This window comes from Microcaecilia unicolor, chromosome 6 (assembly GCF_901765095.1).
Source record: "Microcaecilia unicolor chromosome 6, aMicUni1.1, whole genome shotgun sequence".
NCBI classification, from domain to species: Eukaryota; Metazoa; Chordata; class Amphibia; order Gymnophiona; family Siphonopidae; genus Microcaecilia; species Microcaecilia unicolor.
In genome coordinates, this window is record NC_044036.1 from 212,027,714 (window position 1) to 212,053,956 (window position 26,243).

Genomic DNA, 26,243 nt, shown 5'->3' on the forward strand with positions numbered 1-26,243 from the left:
AACCTAACAGGCTTCCGCCGGCATCCTAGTGCCCGACCAAATGTTAGAGCTAACCGCAGAGGATATACAGTGGGGGAAATAAGTATTTGATCCCTTGCTGATTTTGTAAGTTTGCCCACTGACAAAGACATGAGCAGCCCATAATTGAACGGTAGGTTATTGGTAACAGTGAGAGCACATCACAAATTAAATCCGGAAAATCACATTGTGGAAAGTATATGAATTTATTTGCATTCTGCAGAGGGAAATAAGTATTTAATCCCTCTGGCAAACAAGACCTAATACTTGGTGGCAAAACCCTTGTTGGCAAGCACAGCGGTCAGACGTCTTCTGTAGTTGATGATGAGGTTTGCACACATGTCAGGAGGAATTTTGGTCCACTCCTCTTTGCAGATCATCTCTAAATCATTAAGAGTTCTGGGCTGTCGCTTGGCAACTCGCAGCTTCAGCTCCCTCCATAAGTTTTCAATGGGATTAAGGTCTGGTGACTGGCTAGGCCACTCCATGACCCTAATGTGCTTCTTCCTGAGCCACTCCTTTGTTGCCTTGGCTGTATGTTTTGGGTCATTGTCGTGCTGGAAGACCCAGCCACGACCCATTTTTAAGGCCCTGGCGGAGGGAAGGAGGTTGTCACTCAGAATTGTACGGTACATGGCCCCATCCATTCTCCCATTGATGCGGTGAAGTAGTCCTGTGCCCTTAGCAGAGAAACACCCCCAAAACATAACATTTCCACCTCCATGCTTGACAGTGGGGACGGTGTTCTTTGGGTCATAGGCAGCATTTCTCTTCCTCCAAACACGGCGAGTTGAGTTCATGCCAAAGAGCTCAATTTTTGTCTCATCTGACCACAGCACCTTCTCCCAATCACTCTCGGCATCATCCAGGTGTTCACTGGCAAACTTCAGACGGGCCGTCACATGTGCCTTCCGGAGCAGGGGGACCTTGCGGGCACTGCAGGATTGCAATCCGTTATGTCGTAATGTGTTACCAATGGTTTTCGTGGTGACAGTGGTCCCAGCTGCCTTGAGATCATTGACAAGTTCCCCCCTTGTAGTTGTAGGCTGATTTCTAACCTTCCTCATGATCAAGGATACCCCACGAGGTGAGATTTTGCGTGGAGCCCCAGATCTTTGTCGATTGACAGTCATTTTGTACTTCTTCCATTTTCTTACTATGGCACCAACAGTTGTCTCCTTCTCGCCCAGCGTCTTACTGATGGTTTTGTAGCCCATTCCAGCCTTGTGCAGGTATATGATCTTGTCCCTGACATCCTTAGACAGCTCCTTGCTCTTGGCCATTTTGTAGAGGTTAGAGTCTGACTGATTCACTGAGTCTGTGGACAGGTGTCTTTCATACAGGTGACCATTGCCGACAGCTGTCTGTCATGCAGGTAACGAGTTGATTTGGTGCATCTACCTGGTCTGTAGGGGCCAGATCTCTTACTGGTTGGTGGGGGATCAAATACTTATTTCCCTCTGCAAAATGCAAATAAATTCATATACTTTCCACAATGTGATTTTCCGGATTTAATTTGTGATGTGCTATCTCTCACTGTTACCAATAACCTACCCTTCAATTATGGGCTGCTCATGTCTTTGTCAGTAGGCAAACTTACAAAATCAGCAAGGGATCAAATACTTATTTCCCCCACTGTAAAATTAGCACTTACAATGCCTGTATAAAGAACAGAATCAGTTCTTCCCTTTAAAGAGCCTGATCGCGGTGAGGTCAACTCCCTCACCCGCGGGCAACTCCCTCTGTTCAAGGTGCCCTGAAAAGGATTCCCCTGACCCTGGGACACCCTCCGAATCCATATGTCGTCCCAGGGTTATTATGGAGGGCTAAGTGACTTGCTCACGGACAGAAGGAGCGGCAGAGGGAAACGAACCCAGACAGCCAGGTTCAAAGCCTGCTGCACTAACCATTATGCTACTCCTCCACTCTACCGGCCCCTTAAACCCAACCGGGCCGTCTTAGGCGGCTTCTGTACGAACTCAGAGCCCGAGGCAGCAGAGCCTCGAAAATGGCCGCCTCCTGCCCCTCTCCCTCAGAGCGCAATAAAAACACTTTGAGCAAAAGAGTACAAACTCCGGGGGAAATGCCCCCATAATAGCCTTTTCCGGGAGAGAAATCGAGGCTTCTCTGTCGGAGGGAGCCCCAGCAGATCTCGCCGCCACATCTTGAGACCGCGGCGCTAGCGAGAAAATAGCGCCGGCGGATCAACCGTTCCAGTCACAGACTTTCCCACCAAGCGAGAAACGATCCCTTTTGGCGCCGTGGTGTCCAACACGCGATCCCCTGATCCACACTATGACTCACTACCGTCGCAGAACAAAACTCTCAGGGAAGCGACATGCCACCGTGTCCCACAGCGCGAGCTGCGCTTAACGGCCTCCAACGGAACAGACATAGCCCCAAAAGCCTTACCTTCTCCGCAGTCCCAGCCCTGCTCACGTTCCAATTAAGCTGAACGGACAATTGTTCCAAGCGCCAAGCAAGCCAAAATGAGGCTGGACTGGAGAATCGTTCCGTCTGGTTCTTTTTTTTTTTTTTTTTAAAGAGACAGGAGAGGAATACAGCCAAAATCCTCAACAGAATTTAAGTAGGCTGACAGGGGGAGAAAGGTAGGGACCTGGCACCACCAGGTGTATCCTCAGAATGTGCTCCAGCACCTCAACCCCAGAGGAAGCTCAACACACCCAAGGGAACGGGATAGGAGCCTCAGGCCACAGAGCTGCACTTTATGCTCCCTTCAACCTGCTAGATAGAGAGAATACTGAAGTGAGGCTGGCTGCACATACTCTATTGTAGCAAACTTCTGAGTTCTCTCTATCTAACCTGCTAGAGGAGGGGCATAACCAGTGGTGTGCTGGTAAATTTTTAACAACAGGCTCTCTCCCCGGTCCACCTCGGCGCCCCCCCCCCCCCGTCCACCTCTGCGCCCCCCCCCACCTCTGCGCGCCCCCCCCCCCAAAAAAAATTGCAGAGCTGGCTATAGCCGGGGGGGGGGGGGGGGGGGGGAGGGGGAGAGGCGATGCATTACTCTCTCCAGGAAAAAAAAATTAAATGATCCCAGGTTCCAATCTAATTCATGTTTAATGTGTGATAAAATGTCATAAATAAGTAAATAAATATAAACGTTTAATGTTGAGCACCTGATTCTCAAAGTGGACATATTCCAAACACTATAATGAAAATAAAATGATCTTTTCTACCTTTGTTGTCTGGTGACTTTGTTTTTCTGATCATGCTGGCCCAGTATCCGATTCTGCTGCTATCTGTCCTCTTAACTCCGTTTCCAGGGCTTCCTTTCCATTTATTTCTTTCCTTTCCTCCTTTCTTCTTCATTTCTGGTCCTCAGCTTCTGCCTATTTTCTTCATCTATGTGCAGTTTTTCTCTTCTCTTCCTTTTCCCTCATCTCATCTCCTTCCTCACTCTTCCCTCCCCTCTATGCTAGCTGTGATTTATAGAAGCTTATCTTTTAAGCTGTGGCAGACTATTCAGTTACAGTGCTGGGGGAGCATTTAGGAAAGGGGAGCAGGTCTTCTTTTCTTTAGTGCAAACCACAGGCAACTGGCCATGAAGGATGAGCAGAAATTAATGCACTAGGAAACCTGGGTGGCCTCCTAAAGTCATGCAATTTGGGGGAAAAACCTTGAAAATTAAAAGCCGGTGGCCAGAGCAGAAAAGAGCATCGGCTAACTCCAGGCAACCCTTGGACAAGTTGGCAGCAGCGACATTCAACAGCTGTTCAGAGTCCACCATCAATGGAGGAGGAGGAGAAGGAGGAGGCTTCAGCCTTTTCACCTGAAGGAAAATCCGCCCCCTTTGGCACTCACCGTCACACCGGACACATCCCCAGACGAAAGGGTCACCGCTCGCACGCTCACCAGCCCCCAGGACGTCTGACCCCAGCCTCGCTCCCTCCCCCCCCCCTTTACCGGAAGTAGGGGGAAGGCGCGGCAGCTCCTCCGCTTACCTTCATGGCGTTGACGATGGTCTGGAAGAGTCCCCCCCCAGCACGCTGCACTCCTTCTCCAGACTCACATCCATCTTGACTTGCTGATAGAAGGCGCGGGAAGTTGGAATCAGATGCCGCCGCGGTTCTTCTCGCACAGGAAGGGCGGGAAGAACTCTCAGCGCGTGACTCACAGCAGCAGCCGCTGCCCGCATGGTGTCTGCCCGCGCCCAATCACAGAGCACCACCACGAGACACAGGAAGGAAACGCACGTCCAACCATCTGGCAACAAACTTTCTTCCTGCTGCGCTGGGCGCTGCGAAGCGGCTCACCCTGCCTCAACAACCGGCTCGCAAGATGTCATAAAAATTAACAACCGGCTCTTGCGAGCCGGTGCGAGCCGGCTCCAGCACACCACTGGGCATAACCCACAAGTCTCTGGATATGGGGACTCTATGGAAGTACCTGCTTTGTAAGGTGTACATTTTTTTCTATTTTTATTTTGCAAAGTACAGGAGAAATGCATTTCTGTTTCTTTTTTACCAGTATTGCAGCTTTCTTGGGCAGAGAGGAGGGGATCTCTAGTTCAACTATTTTTGAGGCTTCCTATTCTGTAATAGATTGGTAGCATGGAATGTTGTCATGATTTGGGTTTCTGCCAGGTGCTTGTGACCTGGCTTGGCCACTGTTGGAAACAGGATACTGTGCTATTCCTGAGGTGATGTCAGAATTTGAATATTTTTACTTTATTGTTAAGAAGACAGGTTGCCTGCTCTGGCCAGTCCAGGGACCTTTTCTGCATCCTGCCTCCTGATGTAACTTACTGTTTCCTTGTAGGCAGGACACAACAGAAACAGCCTGTATTAATCATTGCCTGCCACAGCACCTGAGCAACAACACAGACACTGCTGTCTAGCTGACACTAACCGGCGCCTATTTTATAAAAGTCTGCTCCCCTTGAGATCAAAACCCGTCTACGCCTCTGATTAAGGGGCCTGCAGCACTGATTTGAATGGATAGTATCTTGGACTACAAATACTATACTGCTTTGGGATGTAAGTTTAAAATCAGGACTGGCCAAAAAGTCTCCCTCCTGGAATGGGTAACTTGGCAGCTCTGCATTCCAAACGTATGCATAGACTGAAGAGAGTTCCCCCACTGTTGCCTAGTATTAAGAAAATGAACATAGTCCCTAAGCCAGCGCATTGTGGCACGCAGTACCTGGTAGAGCAGCCCATGCCACTGACTGCGGCCACAGATTGTCAGAAACTGCCGGAGGCCACACAATGTAAGAAGCTCAACAGCTAAGTCAGACCAGGTATTGGGTGGCTCCAAAGCCAGAACAAAGGCTGCTGCTGATGACAATGCCATTGCGAATGAAATGATTGATGGCTGTATATGTGTTCTTATAGGCTGATGGTGTATGTAGGTGGAGGCATTGAGTCATCATGCTATTTCCATTTCTGGTGTGCTGCCGCACATTATTAAATCTGGCACATTAATGCTCAAAAATCCCTTAACACCACCTATTTACATGGCACTAAGACCTCCTGTGTTGTCATAGAGAAACACAGAATCATGACAGCAGATAAGGGCCAAATGGCCCATCCAGTCTGCCCTTCCTCAGTAACCACTAGCTCCTCCTTTTCCTAAGGGATCCCACATGCCTGTCCCACGCTTTCTTAAATTCCAACACAGTCCTCGTCTCCACTGGGGGGGGACATTCCACGCATTTGCCACCCTTTCCGTGAAATAGAATTTGCTTTGATTCTTCCTAAGCCTATTTCCTCTTAACTTCATCCATTCCAGAATTTTCCTTCATTTGGAAAAGGCTCACCTGTTCATTAACGCCACTGAAGTATTTAAATGTCTCTATCATATCCCCTCTCTCCTGCCTCTTTCCCAGCATATACATGTTTGCGCACGATAAGCAACTACGCACAGCTGCGCTAGCACCCTCTCGTAGATAGACCTACAAAATGACCCTTTCTACTCCCATGGCCCTGTTAGGCATTAATGCATGCATCAGCATGCACTGTTGCCCATTTTAATTTATCGGCAGCTATCACACCAATGCGCCAGCAGTTGACACGCGTTAAGCCATGCATTAATGCCTTAATAAACAGGCCCCTAAGTGCCTCTATTATTGTGTATAAGTATATACACAATAATAGAGGAAGTTCCATGATTAAACTCAGCCATTTATGAGTCACTCAGCAGCCTAATTTTATACAGCATTAATGCGCAAGGATAATGGGATATGATATACTGTCTTTCTGTGATACAATCAAAGCGATTACATTTATTATAAGCAGGTACCTAGTTCCTAGTGGGCTCACAATTTAAGTTGCTGTATCTGGGGCAATGAAGATAAAGTGGAGAAAGAAAAAGGTTGAGCAGCTATGAGCACAGAGTAAACGACAAAACTTGAGCACTGCAGTGCAAGCATAAAAGTCTGAAAGATACGTGACATGCACAAAAAGGGGAAGTGTGTGGGACTTAGAGATTGATGGACAGGCATTGCGGACCATTAAGCAAGCAGCTTTATATTTTCCCCGTACGGGCCACCATCTTTCTGTTTTTTAAGAAAGTTCAGACAGTCCCATATATATTACTATCACCAAAAATCTGGTCAGACAAGCTCAAGTGTGGTCAGAAGCTGTTATCCTTATAACGTTTTCTGTGTATGTCCACCACACAGTTCATTATCTCAACGAGTAGCAACTTCTTCATAAAAAGTTCTCATTACACTCTTCTCAAAAATAACAAGTTTCTACAACCCATGAGTTATAATTCCTCAAGGTCTGTTAAATCCACAGTGACTTTGATAAACAGAGTGTCATCTTTAATGTATGTGTTCCTTCCATTTTCCAGTGTTGTATGAGACACAAATCGTGGACAGCCAGAAGCAATGTTCATCTCCACTTCTGGCCGTTTAAAACTGCTGCTGTTGGGGTCTGCTCGGAAACCTTCCGCAATATGATTTTTTTTGCCACTTTGGTCCAGAAGCGTCAGTGTAACTTTTTGCTTAAAAGGCCATGGAAGCAGCGAGTCAAATTCCCCCTTCATGACCACAAAGTACAGTGACAGATGTGTTCCTTTTCCTGAGCCATCTCCATTCACATATGCTCTGGCACACAGTCGGTACCCACAACGACTGGTATAAAATGGCTGGCTAAAGATAGACACTATGAAAAAGTGTGAAAAGGAGTTCAGACAGTTCATGCAGCTCTTTGGCACAAATGGGAACCTGCTCCCAAGTACACAGACACTCGCGCCAGTCAGATAGATAAAGCCACGAGGCTGGAAACACAGATGATTCAGCTGATACAAATGGTCAGCCAGGAGCAGAGCAGACTTGATCTGAAGCCACTGATGGAGATGATGGAGAACACAAAGCAAAAGATTGCCTTGATGGAAACGTATGACCATCGCCTAGTGGGTTTGGAATGCCAGTCCAGCAATCACGATGTCCACATTAACAGCCACAAGGCCCAGCTGAGCAACAACGAAGAGCGATTTAAACTCTTAGAAGGTGCCTGTTACAATGGAAAGCTCATATGGAAAATCACGGACTACAGAAAAAAGAAAAGGGAAGCCACAGAAGGACGTGTTGTGTCTATCTTTAGCCAGCCATTTTATACCAGTCGTTGTGGGTACCGACTGTGTGCCAGAGCATATGTGAATGGAGATGGCTCAGGAAAAGGAACACATCTGTCACTGTACTTTGTGGTCATGAAGGGGGAATTTGACTCGCTGCTTCCATGGCCTTCTGGACCAAAGTGGCAAAAAAAATCATATTGCGGAAGGTTTCCGAGCAGACCCCAACAGCAGCAGTTTTAAACGGCCAGAAGTGGAGATGAACATTGCTTCTGGCTGTCCACGATTTGTGTCTCATACAACACTGGAAAATGGAAGGAACACATACATTAAAGATGACACTCTGTTTATCAAAGTCACTGTGGATTTAACAGACCTTGAGGAATTATAACTCATGGGTTGTAGAAACTTGTTATTTTTGAGAGGAGTGTAATGAGAACTTTTTATGAAGAAGTTGCTACTCGTTGAGATAATGAACTGTGTGGTGGACATACACAGAAAACGTTATAAGGATAACAGCTTCTGACCACACTTGAGCTTGTCTGACCAGATTTTTGGTGATAGTAATATATATGGGACTGTCTGAACTTTCTTAAAAAACAGAGAAGGGAGAGAGGGGAATTGCAGGAAAAGGATGAATGGAGGGGGCAGGGGACAGAGGAGCATGGATTGGGAGGGCAGGGCTCAGGGAGAGAGGGGAATTGCTGGAAAGGGATGAATGGAGGGGACAGATGGCCATGGATGGATATGGATTGCAGGGCAGGGCTCAGGGAGAGAGGGGAATTGCTGGATAGGGATGAATGGAGGGGGAAGGTGACAGAGGAGCATGGATGGGCATGGATTGGGAGGGCAGGGCTCAGGGAGAGAGGGGAATTGCTGGATAGGGATGAATGGAGGGGACAGATGGGCATGGATGGATATGGATTGCAGGGCAGGGCTCAGGGAGAGAGGGGAATTGCTGGATAGGGATGAATGGAGGGGGCAGGTGACAGAGGAGCATGGATGGGCATGGATTGGGAGGGCAGGGCTCAGGGAGAGAGGGGAATTGCTGGAAAAGGATGAATGGAGGGGGCAGGGGACAGATGGGCATGGATTGGGAGGGCAGGGCTCACACTCTCTCTCATATACAATGTCTTTCTGACTCTCACTCTCACACACACTCTGTCTCACACTGTATCACATTCACTCTCTATGTGCCACACAGTCACTCACACACTCACTTGGTCTCATACACTCACTCTCACAGAGAATCTGTGTCTCACACACACACTCTCTCTCTCGCACACACACACACACACACACTCTCTCTCACACTGTGTCTCACATACACACTTGCACACACTCTCATTCTCACACACACACTCTCTCACAAACACACTCACACCCAGACTCACTCTCTCTCTCACACACACACACTCACACTTTCACTCTGTCTCTCACACAGTCACTCTCACATACACTCTCCCAAACATACACACTCCGAGGAAAACCTTGCTAGCGCCCGTTTCATTTGTGTCAGAAACGGGCCTTTTTTACTAGTTATTAATAATACATAACAACAACATACATTTTTTGCTCCGAGTATGTTTCTCAGTTCCAGGATAGCTTTGTTGGTTGAGCCTTTTGGTACAGTAATACTGTGCTTTTTAGTACACTTGGAATTTGGTCTACAGGCCCAGCATTCTCTCTCTCTCTAGTATCCTATCCTATCCCCATGTCCAGTATCATTTCTATCTACTCCCCTATCCCAATCTGTCGCATTCCCTCTCTATCCCCACCCTACCATTTGCCAACATCAGCCCTCACTATGTCTCTCTCTCCCCCCCCCCCCCATCCAACACCTCTGCTGTCAGTCTAGTCCCCCTCCCCCCAGCATCTCCCCTTTCTGTTCTGTACCTTTTTCCACTGTCCAGCATCCTCCCAGTCAGGGCCGTGCCAATACGGTAAGCGGGGTATTCACTTGCAAAATCTTTTATCTGTAGTTGTGATTCTCCTCTCTCCCCTGCCCTTCCCCCTCCGCATCAGAAAGTGAAGGCAGCCCAGCAGTGCTGAGGCAGACACCTATGCTGAAGTTGCTTAAAAGAATACGAGTGCCATATATGTCTTTGGTGTGGGAACAACTTCTCATTTGGGGTGAGCTTGAAGTGAACAACATTCAAATTAAAGAGAACAGGTTTGGAGGGAGGTGTGCAAGTGAGACTGGGGAGAAATAAAAAATAAATAGTGTAATTGTTAAAATCTGTAAGTGGTTCAAAGTTTTGGGGGTTTTTTTCTGAGCACCGAGAGGAGGGCATGATGTGTGCATAATTATCAGGTATTCTGGGATAGCTACAGCTAAAAGCCATTTCATTGGCTGATGGTTTCAACAGTAGTTTCAAAGAGGAAGAGCTGGTAAGTGAAAATCTGATTGCTTTTTTTAAGTTTTAAAAGTATTTGCATTAAATCTAATTGCAGAATTCAGGTGCTGGGAGTCTGTACTTGGTTGTCATATGCTCAGATTTGTTTAAATCATATGCAAATTAGTCCATTTTTGGGAGGTTCTCATTTGCATATTTATGGGTAAAAATTGATGGAAATGTTTAAAGCCTTAATGTTAGGGCATGGCTTTGATCAAAACTGTGAAGTTTGATCCAAAAACGAAGGGTTTATCTATTGTTTTTGACTAAAAATTCCCATTAGAGTGTCTGTATGTTAATGTGCATTCAAATAGAGCTCTCTGATTGGAGTGAGAGCAACTGACGGTTTGGCCAAGAGAGACATGCAGCTGTGAGCTCTGTGTGTGTAAGGGGGGGGGGCACCAGATACCCTAGGCACAGCCCTGCTCCCAGTTCTCCAGCGTTGCCAGATGGGCAGTTTTCCCGTCCAATTGGGCGGTTTTCCGCAACCCGCCGCAGGAAACGTTTGCCCGCGGCGGGTTGCGTTTTTTTTGTGCGGATTTTGGGGCGGTTTTTTGGCCGGCGGGGGTGGGGCTAATGGCGACAGAGGTGGGGTTTGTGACGTTTTGGGTGGGGTTTGCAGATGTTTTGGGCGGGGCGATGACGGTGGGGGCGGGGCTGATGACGGCGGGGCGGGGTTGATGACGTCGGGGGTGGGGTGTGTGTGGATTTTGGGCGGGTTTTGGGCTGTTTTGTGTGGGAATTTTTTTTTTACATGGCAACCCTGCAGTTCTCCCTCATCACCATTGAATCCAACATCGCTACTTAGTCATGTCCCCTCCAACATGATCCATCATTACCCCTTTCTTAAATTCCTCCCCCTTCCAACTCCAGTTCTAGTTAGAACTCTCCACGGTCCATGTAGTCCAACACATCCCTCCCGCAGCTCTTACTGCTAAACAAGCAGGTTAGGACAAGAAAGCAATGCAGTGTACACAAGTAACCGCGAACACTGTATAACCCGAAGTCAACCCTCTTCTGGCCCAGAGACGTGCTAGCCCTGAAGTGTATGTCAGAGGGGGCAGGACGCTTTACTGAGAGTTCCACTGCTCTCAAGGCTAGGTTTCGAGCGCGAGAGCTCCCATTTGTTTTACAGTACGCGCTTAAGTAGGAAGAGCTGCGCCTACTGCAAGCAACAGTGAGGGCCTGCCCCTGCCTGGCTGTGAGGCAAACAGTCAGTAGCCCAGCCCACTCTAAGCCACACCCCTACGCCCATCTATACAAGTGTAAATTATATTCTCCGAAGACAAGCAGGCTAATATTCTCACATATGGGTGACGTCACGTCGGCCCGGAGGACTTTCTAGTAAAGTCTTCATCAAGATTGAAAAAAATGTCACTCCCCGCGCGGGCGGATGCACTGCGCATGCGTGCGTCCCTTTTCCCGCCCGCCACGAGGACCCATTCCTCAGTTTTTTCTTCTCCGCGTCAAAGAGGTGACACGGTGAGCTTTTGTCTTTGTCGTGTTGCTGTGCCCAGAGGTGAAGAAATTTCTACAAAAAGTATCCTTTTTTAGTTTGTTAGTATTTTTTCGTTTATTAAGTTTTCTTTTTTTTAGCCTGTGATTTTATTTAAATCGCTCGTTCGGTTTTTTTCTTTTTATGTGTCCTCGTTTCACGACACAATCGCGTCTTTTGATTTGGCAGGGGCTGTTTTTCCCGATATGTCATCGAAGACGCCCAGCGGCTTTAAGCCTTGTGCCCGCTGTCATCGGGCCATCTCCAGCACTGACCCACACTCGTGGTGTTTACAGTGCCTTGGGCCGGACCACCGCTCGTAGGGCTGCAAATTGTGTCTCGCGATGAAAAAGCGGACACTGCTCTCTCGGGATGGCCAAAGGGAGAAGATTTTTGGGCCCGGTGCCTCGACGTCGGTGAAGTCGGTGCCGTCGAGGTTGACGTCGAAGGAAGCATCGGCACCAGGAGACCGGGGACAGGCTGCCATTCGACCGATGCACGCTGGGAGCAGTGATGCATCGAGTGGGTCTCCGCCCGCCTCGGCGCCTCCTGCTTTGCAGACCCCCCGGGACCGTCCTGCATCGGACCCGGCCCCGAAGACACGTGTGGATTCCTCGTCCTCTTCTCCGGTGCCGAGGAGTCTCGATGACGGGCGTCGGGCGAAGGCCAAGAGGCACCGTCGTCGTTCTCCTTCGCGTCACGGCACCGGGAGCTCCGGGTCATCGATACATTCGATACCCGAGAAGCGTCGGTGCCGAGAGGATCGCTCCCCCTCTATTACTGAGGTACTGACGCATGGGGTCATTGGCAGCCGAGTCCCCACTCCCCAACCTCAGCAGACTTTGCCTCCAATGCCTCAACCGACCCCTCAGCATCTTCCGGCAGCAACTCTTGATGAGCGTATGCAGGCCCTTTTTCCTTTTTTCATGGAAATGATGCAGCAGTGGCAATCAGCACCGAGGTTGTCGGTGCCGACGGTACCGGTGTCAATGAGTTCAGCGGTACCGGTGCCGACGGTGCCGGAGGTATCGATGTTGCCGATGCCGGATGCTTATGCATCAGGCCTTCAGCCCGTGGTGAGGTCTGTTTCACCGGTGCCGCCACCGGCGCTGGTGTCATTGACTTCCCGGGTCGGCTCTCCCGAGACATCGGTGCAGGAAGCTTCGCCGGAGTCTCAGGGACCGTCAACTTCTCGACATCATCATCGAGGACGTCAAGCCTCTTCGTCGAGACGGGCTCAGATTCGGGCAGCTGTCTGAGCTTTTAGCCCCATCTGATAATACCTCATCAGAGGATGACGATGAAATGCATGGGGAGTTCTCTGGTGAGGACTTTCATGGCATCCCATCTGAATCTACTCCCTCGCCCCAAAGACAGCTTTCTCCTCCCGAGAGCTTGTCTTTCTCCTCTTTTGTTCGGGAGATGTCTGAGGCCATCCCCTTCCCTGTGGAAATTGTGGATGAGCCCAGAGCTAAAATGCTTGAGGTTTTGGACTATCCATCTCCACCTACATCTTCTGCCACAGTTCCTTTCCATGAGACACTCAAGGAACTTATGTTGAGGAACTGGGAGAAGCCTTTTTCTTGTTCAACCGTCCCCAAAAAAGTTGAGTCTCAATACCGGATCCACGGGGAACCCAGTCTCATGCGGGCTCAATTGTCTCATGATTCAGCGGTGGTGGATTCCGCTCTCAGAAGAGCCAAGAGTTCTAGGAACTTCTCCTTGGCGCCCCCGGGGCGGGAGTATAGAACTCTGGACTCTTTTGGGAGGAAGGCGTATCAGGCTGGTCTGCTCGCCGCCAAAATCCAATCATACCAGCTCTACACGAGTATTCATTTACGGAACTCTGTGAGGCAACTTGAGAGTTTGGTAGACGCACTCCCACAGGAGAAAGCCGAACCCTTTCGCCAAGTGATCAGGCAGCAGAAGGCATGTCGCAAGTTCCTGTCTAGGGGCGTTTTTGACACTTGTGATGTGGTATCTCGCTTTTAGCGATGCGCAGACTCTCATGGCTACGTGCCTCTAACCTGGAGGAACGAACTCAGCAGAAGATAGCAGAAATCCCATGCCGGGGGGATCACCTTTTTGGAGAGAAGGTGGAGGAGATGATTGATCATCTCTACCAGCGTGACAACGCTATGGATTCTCTCTCCCGCCGGGCGCCTTCTGCATCCACTTCCACCTCTAGGAAGTTTTTTAAGGGAAAGAGAAGTGCTCCTTACGCTTCTAGGGGCCATAAGTACACTTCTTATTCCCGTCAGCCAGTTCAGGCTCGACCCCAGCCCGCTCGCTCTTGTCAGCAGCGGGCACCGAAGCAGGCCCTTGCAGCTCCCCAGCAAAAACCAGGGACGGGTTTTTGACTGGCTCCAGCAGAGCATAGCCGAAATCAAAGTACCTGTGCCGGACGATCTACCGGTCGGGGGGAGGTTAAAATTTTTTCACCAAAGGTGGCCTCTCTTAACCTTCGATCGGTGGGTTCTCCAAATAGTCCGGTCCGGGTACACTCTCAATCTGATTTCCAAACCTCCAAATTGCCCACCAGGAGCTCAGTCTTTCAGCTCCTACCACAAGCAGGTACTTGCAGAGGAACTCTCCGCCCTTCTCAGCGCCAATGCGGTCGAGCCCGTTCCACCAGGGCAAGAAGGGCTGGGATTCTATTCCAGGTACTTCCTTGTGGAAAAGAAAACAGGGGGGATGCGTCCTATCCTAGACCTAAGGGCCCTGAACAAATATCTGGTCTGAGAAAAGTTCAGGATGCTTTCCCTGGGCACCCTTCTACCCATGATTCAGGAAAACGATTGGCTATGCTCTCTGGACTTGAAGGACGCTTACACCCACATATCGATACTTCCAGCTCACAGGAAGTATCTTCGATTTCGGCTGGGATCACAGCACTTTCAGTACTGTGTTTTGCCTTTTGGCTTGGCGTCTGCTCCCAGGGTATTTACAAAGTGCCTGGCAGTTGTGGCAGCGTCGCTACGCAGACTGGGAGTGCATGTGTTCCCTTACCTGGACGATTGGCTGGTGAAGAACACTTCCCCGCAAGAAACTTTGCAGTCCATGCGGATGACTATTCAGGTGCTAGAGATGCTGGGGTTTGTCATCAATTATCCCAAGTCCCATCTCGTCCCAGCCCAGAAATTGGAATTCATAGGAGCTCTGTTGTGCACACAGACAGCTTGTGCTTATCTTCCAGGACCCAGAGTGGACAAACTTCTGTCTCTGGCTTCCAGGGTGCAAGCGTCTCAGCAGATCACAGCTCGGCAGATGTTGAGACTTCTGGGGCACATGGCCTCCACAGTTCATGTGACACCTATGGCACGTTTACACATGAGATCTGCTCAATGGACCCTAGCTTCCCAGTGGTTCCAAGCTACAGGGAATCTAGAGGATGTTATCCAGCTGTCCATCAATTTTCGCAACTCCCTCAATTGGTGGACCATTCGATCCAATCTGGTCTTGGGACGCCCATTCCAAATTCCTCAGCCACAAAAAGTGCTGACAACGGATGCATCCCTCCTCGGGTGGGGAGCACATGTAGATGGGCTTCACACGCAGGGAGCTTGGTCTCTTCAGGAGAAGCATCTCCAAATCAATCTCCTGGAATTGAGAGCGATCTGGAACGCTCTAAAGGCTTTCAGAGATCGGCTATCCAACAAAATTGTTCTCATTCAGACACACAATCAGGTTGCAATGTATTACACAAACAAGCAAGGGGATACCGGATCTCACCCTCTATGTCAGGAGGCCGTGCAGATGTGGCTATGGGCCTGCCATCACGGGATGTTTCTCCAAGCCACTTATCTAGCCGGTGTAAACAACAGTCTGACCGACAGGTTGAGCAGGATTATGAAGCCTCACGAGTGGTCCTTGAACATGACTATTGCCAAAAAGATTTTTCGACTCTGGGGCACTCCATCGATAGATCTTTTTGCTTCCCAGGACACTCACAAGGTTCCTCAATTCTGTTCCAGACTTCAGGCCCACGGCAGACTAGCATCGGATGCCTTCCTCCTTTATTGGGGGACAGGACTCCTGTATGCGTATCCTCCCATCCCCTTAGTGGGGAAGACTTTACTAAAACTCAAGCAAGACCAGGGAACCATGATTCTGATAGCGCCCTTTTGGCCCCGTCAGATTTGGTTCCCCCTTCTTCTGGAACTTTCTTCAGAAGAGCCATGGAGATTGGACTGTTTTCCGACCCTCATTACCCAGAACGAGGGGGCGCTTCTGCATCCCAACCTCCGGTCTCTGGCTCTCACGGCCTGGATGTTGCGAGCGTAGAGGTTGCCTCTTTTGGTCTCCCTGAGGGTGTCTCCAGAGTCCTGTTTGCTTCCAGGAAAGATTCCACACATAGGTGTTATTCTTTTAAATGGAAGAGGTTTGCCGTCTGGTGTGACAGCAAGGCCCTAGATCCTTTCTCTTGTCCTGCACAGACCTTGCTTGAGTACCTTCTACACTTATCTGAGTCTGGTCTTAAAACCAACTCGGTCAAGGTTCATCTTAGCGCAATTAGTGCTTATCATTCACGTGTAGACGGTCTGCCTATCTCTGGACAGCCTTTGGTGATGCGTTTCATGAGAGGTTTGTTTTTGACAAAGCCCCCTGTCAAACCTCCTCCAGTGCCATGGGATCTCAACGTCGTTCTCACCCAGCTGACAACAACTCCTTTCGAGCCACTGGATTCCTGCCATCTGAAGTACTTGACCTTAAAGGTCATTTTCTTGGTGGCGATTACTTCAGCTCGTAGGGTCAGTGAGCTTCAGGCCCTGGTAGTTCATGCACCTTTCCTTGTCTTTCATCATGACAAGGTAGTTCTCCGCACGCACCCAAGGTTTTTACCGAAGGTGATGTCGGAGTTCCATCTGAACCAGTCAATTGTCTTGCCAACATTTTTTCCCCCTCCTCACATGAGCCCGGGCGAAAGCAAGTTGCACACTTTGGACTGTAAAAGAGCACTAGCCTGTTACGTGGAGCGGACACACCCCTTCAGACAGTCCACCCAGTTGTTTATTTCTTTTAATCCCAATAAGAGGGGAGTTGCTGTCGGAAAACGCACCATTTCTAATTGGCTAGCAGATTGCATTTCCTTCTCTTATGCCCAAGCTGGGCTGACTTTAGATGGTCATGTCACGGCTCATATTAGAGCCATGGCTGCGTCACTGGCTCATCTAAAGTCAGCCACCATAGAAGAGATTTGCAAAGCTGCGACGTGGTCGTCAATCCACACATTCACATCTCATTACTGCCTTCAGAAACATAGCCGACGCGACAGTCGGTTTGGGCAGTCGGTGCTGCAGAGTCTGTTTGGGGTTTAGAATCCAACTCCACCCCCCTAGGCCCATTTTTATTCTGTTCCAGGCTGCACTCTCAGTTAGTTGTGTTTTGTTTCAGGTCAATTTCAGTTATGTCTTCGCCGTTGTGAGGCCCAATTGACCGCCCTTTGTTATGTTGAGTGAGCCTAGGGGCTAGGGATACCCATATGTGAGAATATTAGCCTGCTTGTCTTCGGAGAAAGAGTAGTTACTTACCTGTAACAGGTGTTCTCCGAAGACAGCAGGCAATATATTCTCACAACCCTCCCACCTCCCCTTTGGAGTTGTATTCCTCTATTTCTTTGAATTTAACTGAGGAATGTGTCCTCGCGGCGGGCGGGAAAAGGGACACACGCATGCGCAGTGCATCCTCCCGCGCGGCAAGTGACATTTTTTTTTTTTCAATCTTGATGAAGACTTTACTAGAAAATCCTCCTGGCCGACGTGATGTCACCCATATGTGAGAATATATTGCCTGCTGTCTTCGGAGAACACCTGTTACAGGTAAGTAACTACTCTTTATTTAGCTAGTTTTCTAAACACACAGGACTTAGGTTATTTGACGGTTTTTATCCATCTCCCCGGTGGCTGTTTAGAAATGGGAAAACCAATGGGCACAGCTTGTTTCGAAATGTCTTGTTAGTCATTCCTTTTAAAATTCTCTAAAGTAGTAACTTGTCTCTATTCTACCCCGTTACTATAAAAACACAGAACATCAACCCACGAAACACCGCAAAACACTTCGATAAGCCGACCAAAACGGCTTGAGTTTGTTTACAAGGCAAATAATTACATAACGCCGTAAGCCTACGTAACCGCTCCTCCTTCACAAGGGCCTCAAGGTAACCACACCGTTACCAGTCCCCTATTTTTTCTGTTAGGCGCACTGCGACCGTTACTCAGGACGCGTCGTCCTCGCCACGGTGCGGACCCTGCCTGCATAAACAAAAAACTAACCTACAATTGCTGAGCTGACCAATCGCCGAGCAAATCAATCATCTGGAAAAAACAAAAACAATCGGCAGCGAATTTCAGAGGACGACAGTTTTGACAGCAGAACTAGCAGGGCTACCTAACCAATACAAAATTTCTGGCGTTGAGGAGGCGGCACTACGTATCTTACTTAGCGTATTGGCGAATCTAGCAGCGCTTTGTCCAATAGAAAGTCGAGCTTGTGAATCAGTGGGTGGTGGAACAGCGCGCGGTTTGCATATAGGGCAGTGTGCGACCGTAGAAGTTAGTACCCGCCTAGTAATTATCTTTACGTACGAGTGGGCGGGGTTTTCCTGCTGTGGCGGTGGTGGTTAGTCTTTTCACCAGCATCATGCGAGAAATTGTTCACCTTCAAGCGGGCCAGTGTGGTAACCAAATCGGGGCTAAGGTAGGTTCTTGTTGTTGAACTATTTTAGGTTTTTGAGATAGTTGGTTTCTTTAAGGCTTGCTTTACAGCCTTTATTTATTTATTTTTTTTTTTTTAATGGAGTCGTGGTGTTAATGATTGTTGGTCAATATGTGGATTCAGAGACGGGTGGGGAGCGACCGCCGGGTTTTTTTATTTAGTGCATGATGGACGCATAAGGCTTAATTGTCTCTGATTTTACAAATAAATTTAGGGACTTAAACAACAACAAAAAAGGCCTTATATAGAATAGATTTTTTGCAGTCACACGTGGTGTTACGTTTTGAGTCTTCTGCTTTTTCTTGGGATGGGGAGTATATGTTGAATACTGAAAACACGAGCGCTTTGAAGGGAATGAGGCGCTGTCGCCTTACTGTAGTAGAAGTAGGAGCCTTAACTTCTAGGCTGGCTTAACGATTAATGCTCGCGCTGTCTCTCGCGGCTGGTTCAATCAAGCTGCGTTTGTATAAAACTTGTTCTTCTATGCACACGCCCTATAGCTGGGGGGATTTTTTGTAAGGTTCTGATGGCCATAGGTCTTCAACCTCAAATAGTGTACTAAAGCTATGGTGATACGTTCCTTTGGGTGATGTGTGGCCTTGTTCTGCCTAAAGTTGAGGGGAGTACTATAGCGAACCTTAAAAGCTATTGGTGATTCTTTTTCCAAAATATTACATTTTATAGTAATATCCTTGAAGCTGCTGTGGTTGTGTATATGAGCTTGGTAGTCACCCTTACCCTTATACATGTCGTGCTTTCTCAACTCTATAGTTACAGCTTTACTTTGGTGTAAATCCAATCTGGCCTATATGGTTGTTTTTTTTTCTCCTCCCCCCCCCCCCCCCCCCCCAGTTCTGGGAAGTGATCAGTGACGAACACGGAATTGACCCTACTGGTACTTACCATGGAGATAGTGATCTTCAACTGGAAAGGATTAATGTTTATTATAATGAAGCTACAGGTAAGTGTCAATTAATATAACCCAGCCTGTTTGGGTCTCTGCCAGGTACTTGTGACCTGGATTAGCAACTGCTGGAAGTAGGCTATTGGGCTACAAGGACCATTGGTCCGACCTAGTATACATATGTTAGCTAGTCAGTATGTAGATGCTTGAACAATCACTGGGGGTACTAAAATGCTTGACCTTTTCCAGGTGGGAAGTATGTTCCTCGTGCAGTACTGGTAGATCTTGAGCCTGGAACAATGGACTCTGTGCGATCTGGACCTTTTGGGCAGATCTTCAGGCCTGACAACTTTGTGTTTGGTAAGTGGGGCAATTTTTGGTTTTAGAATTAATCTCTCTAAATTTATCTGTATGAATGAGAGTGGTAACTCAGATCTTTTGCAAATAACAAGTACCGGATTCCTTAACAGGAAGTATATAAGTAAAACATCAAAACATTTCAGTGACAGTCTAACAGGGTGGGGGTGGATGGGTGGAGACCAGGAGATATGCATGGGAACATCAAAGCATTTCAGTGACAGTCTGACAGGATGGGGGTGGATAGGTGAGAGGAGGGTGACAAAACAGAGCAATACAACTTTATTGTTTTATAATGGGCTAGAAAACCCAAATATTTAAGTCCTGTCTGATGGGTGTCAAAATATTCAATCATTCTGACTTCAAAGGTCTTACATTCCTGTATTGTTTTAAAGTTACCTTTCAGGATTCTTACTATGAAATCACTGGTAGTGTTCTGGTTTTGTAAAGTGCTGCCCCACAGGAGTGGAATCCTGGCTGGCACTAGCATTTTTCATGTGATGTCTATGTAAATTAAATCTTGTCTTTAACATCTGGCTTGTTTCTCCAATATAGCAGCTGGTGCCAGCCAGGATTCCACTCCTGTGGGGCAGCACTTTACAAAACCAGAACACTACCAGTGATTTCATAGTAAGAATCCCGAAAGGTAACTTTAAAATACAGGAACGCAAGACCTTTGAAGTCAGAATGATTGAATATTTTGACACCCAACAGACAGGACTTAAAGATTTGGGTTTTCTAGCCCATTATAAACCATAAAGTTGTATTGCTCTGTCTTGTCACCCTCCTGTCATCTATCCACCCCCATCTTGTTACTGTCACTGAAATGCTTTGTTTCACTTCTTTTATATACTGTCATCTACCAACACTTGCTTATTTCTGATCTGAAGAAGGGCAACCTTTGAAACTTAATATGTCCAATAAAGGTATCATCTTATTTTCTTTTCCATGTTTTATTTTGTCTTATTTCTATTGATTACCTTTAAAAGTGACTAACAGCTACCACACCTCTCTACTTAACAAGAAAACCTTATTTCTGCTGTATATCAGCAGTGTATAGTGCAAGAAAAAGCATTCTTCTAATACTCAAAACTTGACTAGAAAATAAAACTACCCCTGCGGTGCCTAATAGCATACTTTTGGAGGGGTGTAGTTCATGGGGTGGGGGGTTGTCAGTCTGTTTGTATTAAGGGCCTGATCTGATCTTAGAGAATGGGAGAAAACCGTAAATGAACTTTGGCATATATTGGAGGGGATGCCCCCAATAGAGCTTGGTGGAAAGGAGGCAGTATCTCCTAAATCGAACTTGTCAAGCCCTGTTAGTTACATAGATGCAGTAGTTTTCATTGAGATTTAAACTTTTAGGATGGAGACAGTATATATAACTTTTTTTTTTTTTCCCCTTATCTAGGTCAGAGTGGTGCTGGAAACAACTGGGCAAAAGGTCACTATACAGAAGGTGCAGAGCTTGTTGATTCGGTGTTGGATGTTGTGAGAAAAGAAGCAGAAAGCTGTGATTGTCTCCAGGGTTTTCAGCTTACACATTCTCTGGGTGGAGGTACAGGCTCTGGTATGGGTACCCTCTTAATTAGCAAAATCCGTGAAGAATACCCAGACAGAATCATGAACACTTTCAGCGTTGTGCCATCTCCTAAAGTATCTGACACTGTTGTAGAACCATACAATGCCACCCTTTCGGTGCACCAACTTGTAGAAAATACAGATGAGACCTACTGTATTGACAATGAAGCACTGTATGACATCTGTTTTAGAACCTTGAAACTGACCACACCAACATATGGGGATCTGAACCATTTGGTGTCGGCAACCATGAGTGGTGTCACAACATGCTTGCGTTTCCCTGGTCAGCTTAACGCTGACCTACGTAAACTAGCAGTAAACATGGTTCCCTTTCCACGTTTGCACTTTTTTATGCCTGGTTTTGCCCCACTTACTAGCCGTGGTAGTCAACAGTACCGTGCCTTAACAGTACCAGAGCTCACACAGCAGATGTTTGATGCAAAGAACATGATGGCTGCTTGTGACCCTCGTCATGGGCGTTACCTTACTGTGGCTGCTGTATTCAGAGGCCGTATGTCCATGAAGGAGGTGGATGAACAGATGCTTAATGTGCAAAACAAGAACAGTAGCTACTTTGTTGAATGGATCCCCAACAATGTTAAAACAGCTGTTTGTGATATCCCACCCCGTGGCCTAAAAATGTCTGCTACCTTTATTGGTAACAGCACAGCCATCCAGGAGCTGTTCAAACGTATTTCTGAGCAGTTCACAGCTATGTTTCGCAGAAAGGCCTTTTTGCATTGGTACACAGGGGAGGGTATGGATGAAATGGAGTTCACAGAAGCAGAGAGCAACATGAATGACTTGGTATCTGAATATCAACAATACCAGGATGCTACTGCAGAAGAAGAGGGTGAGTTTGAAGAAGAGGCTGAAGAGGAAGTAGCATAAACTGCATTAGCTCTCTTGTAAATTATGCTGAAACTGAACGAACTTTATTCATGTTGTGTTGGTCTTCATGTTTTGCACTGGATATTCCCTGTTCTTTGGCTGCCATACAGACTTAACATCACATTAAAAGCATATTTCATATCTCCTTGCCTTTTGTCTTAACCTGGGGTTTCAAAATGGATTACACTTGATGTTCTGAAAGCACTTGGTAAATGATTCTGTATTCATCCCTTTGGGATGGGAGTGGGGGGTATTTTTAAAGTTGTGATGTTAGAAGTTAAGAGTTACATGTACTAACATCACAACTTAAAAAATACCCCCAGCTCAAAGGGATGAATTCAGAGCTTCACTTACCAGTGCTTTCAGAATGCATACAACCATAATCTATTTTGAAACCCCAGCATAAGATGACAAAAGGCAAGCAAGATCAATAGGGTTACTCCTAATACATTCAACAGTTGCTAAAAGTGACTTGCATTCTAACTGATCCTTGCACCCTAAAAGCTATGATAGAAGTTAAGAGTTACATGTACTATCATAGCTTTTAGGGTGCAAGGATCAGTTAGAATGCAAGTCACTTTTAGCAACTGTTGAATGTATTAGGAGTAACCCTATTGATCTTGCTTGCCTTTCCTTTTGTCATCTTATGCTGGGGTTTCAAAATAGATTATGGTTGTATGCATTCTGAAAGCACTGGTAAGTGAAGCTCTGAATTCATCCTTTTGAGCTGGGGGCCATTTTTAAAGTTGTGATGTGATTAGTACCCATAACTCTTCAGTGAGCAAGGTTCAGATAGAATGCAAGTCACTTTTAGCAACTGTTGTAGCTACTTAATCTTGCCTCAAATTTCACCTCTTTAAAGATATTCAGTAGGCAGTATTAAAACACTAGTAAAAAAGGCCCGTTTCTGGCTGAAATGAACGGTTTTGCGCAGAGTGTGTATGTTTGAGAGAGTGACTGTGTGAGAGTGAGAATGTGCAAGTGGGTGTGAGAGCTTGTGTATGTGAGTGAATGTGTGCAAGTGCGTATGTGAGACAGTGAGTGTCCTCCCCTGTCCCCCATGTCAAGTGTCAGGCCCCCCTCTCTATATTGTACATAATTAACTTTGTATGAATTTGGTTGCTAATAGTGTGAAGTGGACAATGCTGGCACATGTGGACAGTCATGAAGGCAGCCCCTACCAAAATAATGAAAGCAAGACCATTTGTATAATAACCACTGCATTCCAGAGAACAAAATGGAGCAAGTTCCCACATGCTATCTTTTTTTCCTTTCTGTATTCAGTAGCTGACAGGCTTGCTTGACTTACCTAAGTGGCTGCAGCTGCAATACACTGAAAAGAAAGCAAGGAAACCTATGAGATGCTGCAAGGAGGAAGGCAAGTCGATGTCATGACGGGGTGGAGGGGGGGGAGAGAGAGAGTAGCGAGTGCAGGGGCAAATGGGAGGGAGTGGAGAGAGCAGTCCATTGGGCATTTTGTAGAGGGGGAGGGGCGAGCGGTGACTTGGGAGTGGGGAGGGAGAGAAGAGCGGGTCCAGTGGCGAGCAGGAGGGAGCGGGGACAGAGGAAAAACAAAGCAAGGAAACCTATGAGCGCCCTCGATGTCGTCACGGGGGTGGAGCAGCGACTCTGGAGGGGGGAGGGAGAGAATAGCGGGTGCAGGGGCGAGTGGGAGGGAGTGGAGAGAGTGGTCCATTGGCCATTCCCTATCATAAAGCCGATCAATCCATAGACTGGTGGGTTGTGTCCATCTACCAGCAGGTGGAGATAGAGAGCACTCTTTTGCCTCCCTATATGTGGTCATGTGTTGCCGGAAATTCCCCAGTATGTTCTCTATCGCAGCAGCTCTGGCTAGGTATCCAAGCCTAATTTAGGTTTTGTTGAGTACCTGGGGTTGAGGGCTCTTCGTGAGCAAGTGCAAACCTGGTGGTGCCAGGTCCCTCCTTTTCTCCCCCCTCCCGCTGGCTCCGTTAAAAAAAATAAAAAAATTTTAAAACGTTCAAAAAGGACGTCCATTTGCAGCTGCTCATTGGAACAAGTCGTCGCTGCTTGGAGCAAGAAGCGGGTAATTTTTACCTTTTACTAGCGGGCAGGGGGTTCCCGAACGGTCTCCACGTGGCTATGGCCGCTGATGGCAAGGGCGCGAAAAGACGCTCCCTGGAACGCCTTCTCGTGCCTAGCGGGGAAGCGGGGGGATCGAAGGTAGTCGCCCTTTCGGAACCAGGAGAGTTCACCGGTTTTTCCTCCGGCGTGGCGGCCTTTCCCGCCTTAGGCGCCCATCCTCCGCTGGCCGCCCTCCCAGTCGTGACCGGCCACGTGGCTCGGTCGGCTTCTTCTTGGGCCGCTGTCGAGATGGGAGACGTTAACAGCTTGGTCGCCCTTGAATTGGGCGACAGTAAGAAGTCTGCGAAATTAAAACGCCCTTCTTCCCACGTGGCTCCTTCTCGGAGTTTCGCGCCGGATGCCATTTTGGACGCGCAATACGCCTCTCCCCCGCTACTGGGAGCGCAGATGGAGGGCGCCTCTAGGGCTGCGGCACAGGCTGCAGAAATTCACAGACTGGGGGGTTTCTCCCCTGAGTTCATTTTGCTGCTGCATCAAGCCTTTCTTATGCAGAACTCTGCCCCTGCCCACCCCTCGGATCGGGGTGATGAGGCCTCTATGCTTAAGCGCCCTCGGGTGGATCTTCCACCCTCGAGGGACTCGGTCTCCTCTGATGTGGATGACGGCAGCGTGTCTGAGTTCTCCCAGAGATCCTTAGCGGAATTGATGGAAGAGACTGATCCTCGCTCGGATGAAATGGACGACCCCTCTGCAGCGCGGCTTTTTCGCTCAGAGGATTTGCCCAACCTGCTTGTGCAGGCCATGAGCATTTTGAAGATTGCCTCTCCGGAGGAAGGCTCTCTCTCAGCCTCTACTGGTTCCGCCATTATGCTGGGAGGAAGCGCCCGCCTAGAACCTTCCACGTTCATGAAGCCATGCAGACCTTAATTTCAGCGCAATGGGATGCCCCTGAGGTGAGCCTGAAAGTAGCCAGGGCTATGTCCCGTCTGTACCCCTTTCCTGAAGGGGAACGGGAAGCCTTTGGTTGTCCCACGGTAGATTCCTTAATCACTGCTGTGACTAAGAAAACGGCACTGCCGGTGGAAGGTGGCACTGCCCTGAAGGACGCCCAAGACAGGAGAATGGAGGCGGCCTTAAAGTCGTCCTTTGAGGTGGCTGCTCTGAGTTTGCAAGCCTCGGTTTGCGGCTCCTACGTGGCTAGGGCGTGCCTGACTGTTTTGCAGCGGGCTTCCCCCTCGGACCCTTCCTGGAGGGCGGAATGGCCGACCCTGGAGTCGGGTTTGGCCTACTTGGCAGACTTGTATGATGTTTTGAGAGCCTCGGCCAAGGGCATGGCTCAGTCTCTGCGCGGCGGTGGCTCTGGCTTAAGCACTGGTCTGCTGACCATGCCTCTAAATCTCGCCTAGCCAAGTTGCCTTTTAAAGGCAAGCTGCTTTTTGGGGACGAGCTGGACAAGATCGTGACTGAGCTTGGCACGTCCAAGGGCAAGAGGTTGTCGGAGGTCAGGGCTCGGGCCGGCAGTGCCCGTCCTGGTCCCTCTAAGGGCCGATTCCAGGAAGCCCGTCTATCGCCCGGGCAAGTCGGCCTCCTCTGCCTCCGCTTCCCTCAAACGGAACTTCTACCCCAAGCAGCATTCCTTTCGTAGAGACCGCCCCCAGGGTTGCATACCCAATGACGGGAACCTGGTCCATGGCCCAGTGCAGATAGGAGGAAGGTTATCCTCGTTTCTGGGTGAGTGGACCAGGGTAACTTCAGACGCTTGGGTTCTGGAAGTCATCAGAGACTGCTACAAGCTAGAGTTCTGCCAACCCCTAAGAGACGGGTTTGTAAACTCTCCTTGCAAGTCTTGGGTCAAAGCAGCTGCCGTGCAGCAGACTTTGAGCAACCTGATCCGCCTGGGCGCAGTGGTCCCGGTGCCAGTAGATCAGCTTGGCAAGGGACGCTACTCCATTTACTTTGTGGTGCCAAAGAAAGAAGGATCTGCTCGGCCTATTTTCAACCTCAAGGGAGTCAATCAGGCCTTGAAAGTTCAGCACTTCCAAGTTCAGCACTTCCGGATGGAGACCCTCCGCTCCGTAATAGCTGTGGTGAAAAAGGGAGAATTCCTGGCCTCCCTGGACATCAAGGAAGCTTACCTACATAATCCCATCTGGCCGCCTCATCAGCGCTTTCTGCGCTTTGCAGTGCTGGGCCGACATTTCCAGTTCAGAGCCCTCCCGTTCGGGTTGGCTACGGCTCCGCGGACCTTCTCCAAAGTAATGGTGGTCATCGCGGCCTT

General features: G+C 48.4%; 2 protein-coding genes across 3 annotated transcripts in view; both read left to right on the plus strand.

Annotated features, from left to right (window-relative positions):
• The window catches only part of LOC115471989 (tubulin beta-4B chain), a 123,275-nt gene extending 101,233 nt beyond the window's left edge, over positions 1 to 22,042 (plus strand). The window contains exons 1-4 of one of the 2 annotated variants that reach the window (XM_030205996.1): positions 18,007 to 18,150; positions 19,021 to 19,129; positions 19,322 to 19,432; positions 20,841 to 22,042. In XM_030205996.1, the coding sequence (XP_030061856.1) occupies positions 18,094 to 18,150; positions 19,021 to 19,129; positions 19,322 to 19,432; positions 20,841 to 21,901 (1,338 nt within the window). In that variant the 5' untranslated portion in view covers positions 18,007 to 18,093 and the 3' untranslated portion in view covers positions 21,902 to 22,042. Of the gene's footprint in view, positions 1 to 18,006; positions 18,151 to 19,020; positions 19,130 to 19,321; positions 19,433 to 20,840 lie in introns of those variants that run through there. The other variant, XM_030205997.1, reaches the window with a different exon arrangement.
• LOC115471990 (TNF receptor-associated factor 5-like) lies at positions 7,149 to 8,045 on the plus strand. Its single transcript, XM_030205998.1, is given in 3 exon segments — positions 7,149 to 7,237; positions 7,240 to 7,733; positions 7,735 to 8,045. Coding segments are annotated over 3 exon segments (798 nt in total). The 5' UTR covers positions 7,149 to 7,153; the 3' UTR covers positions 7,955 to 8,045.
• Positions 22,043 to 26,243: the final 4,201 nt, after the last annotated feature.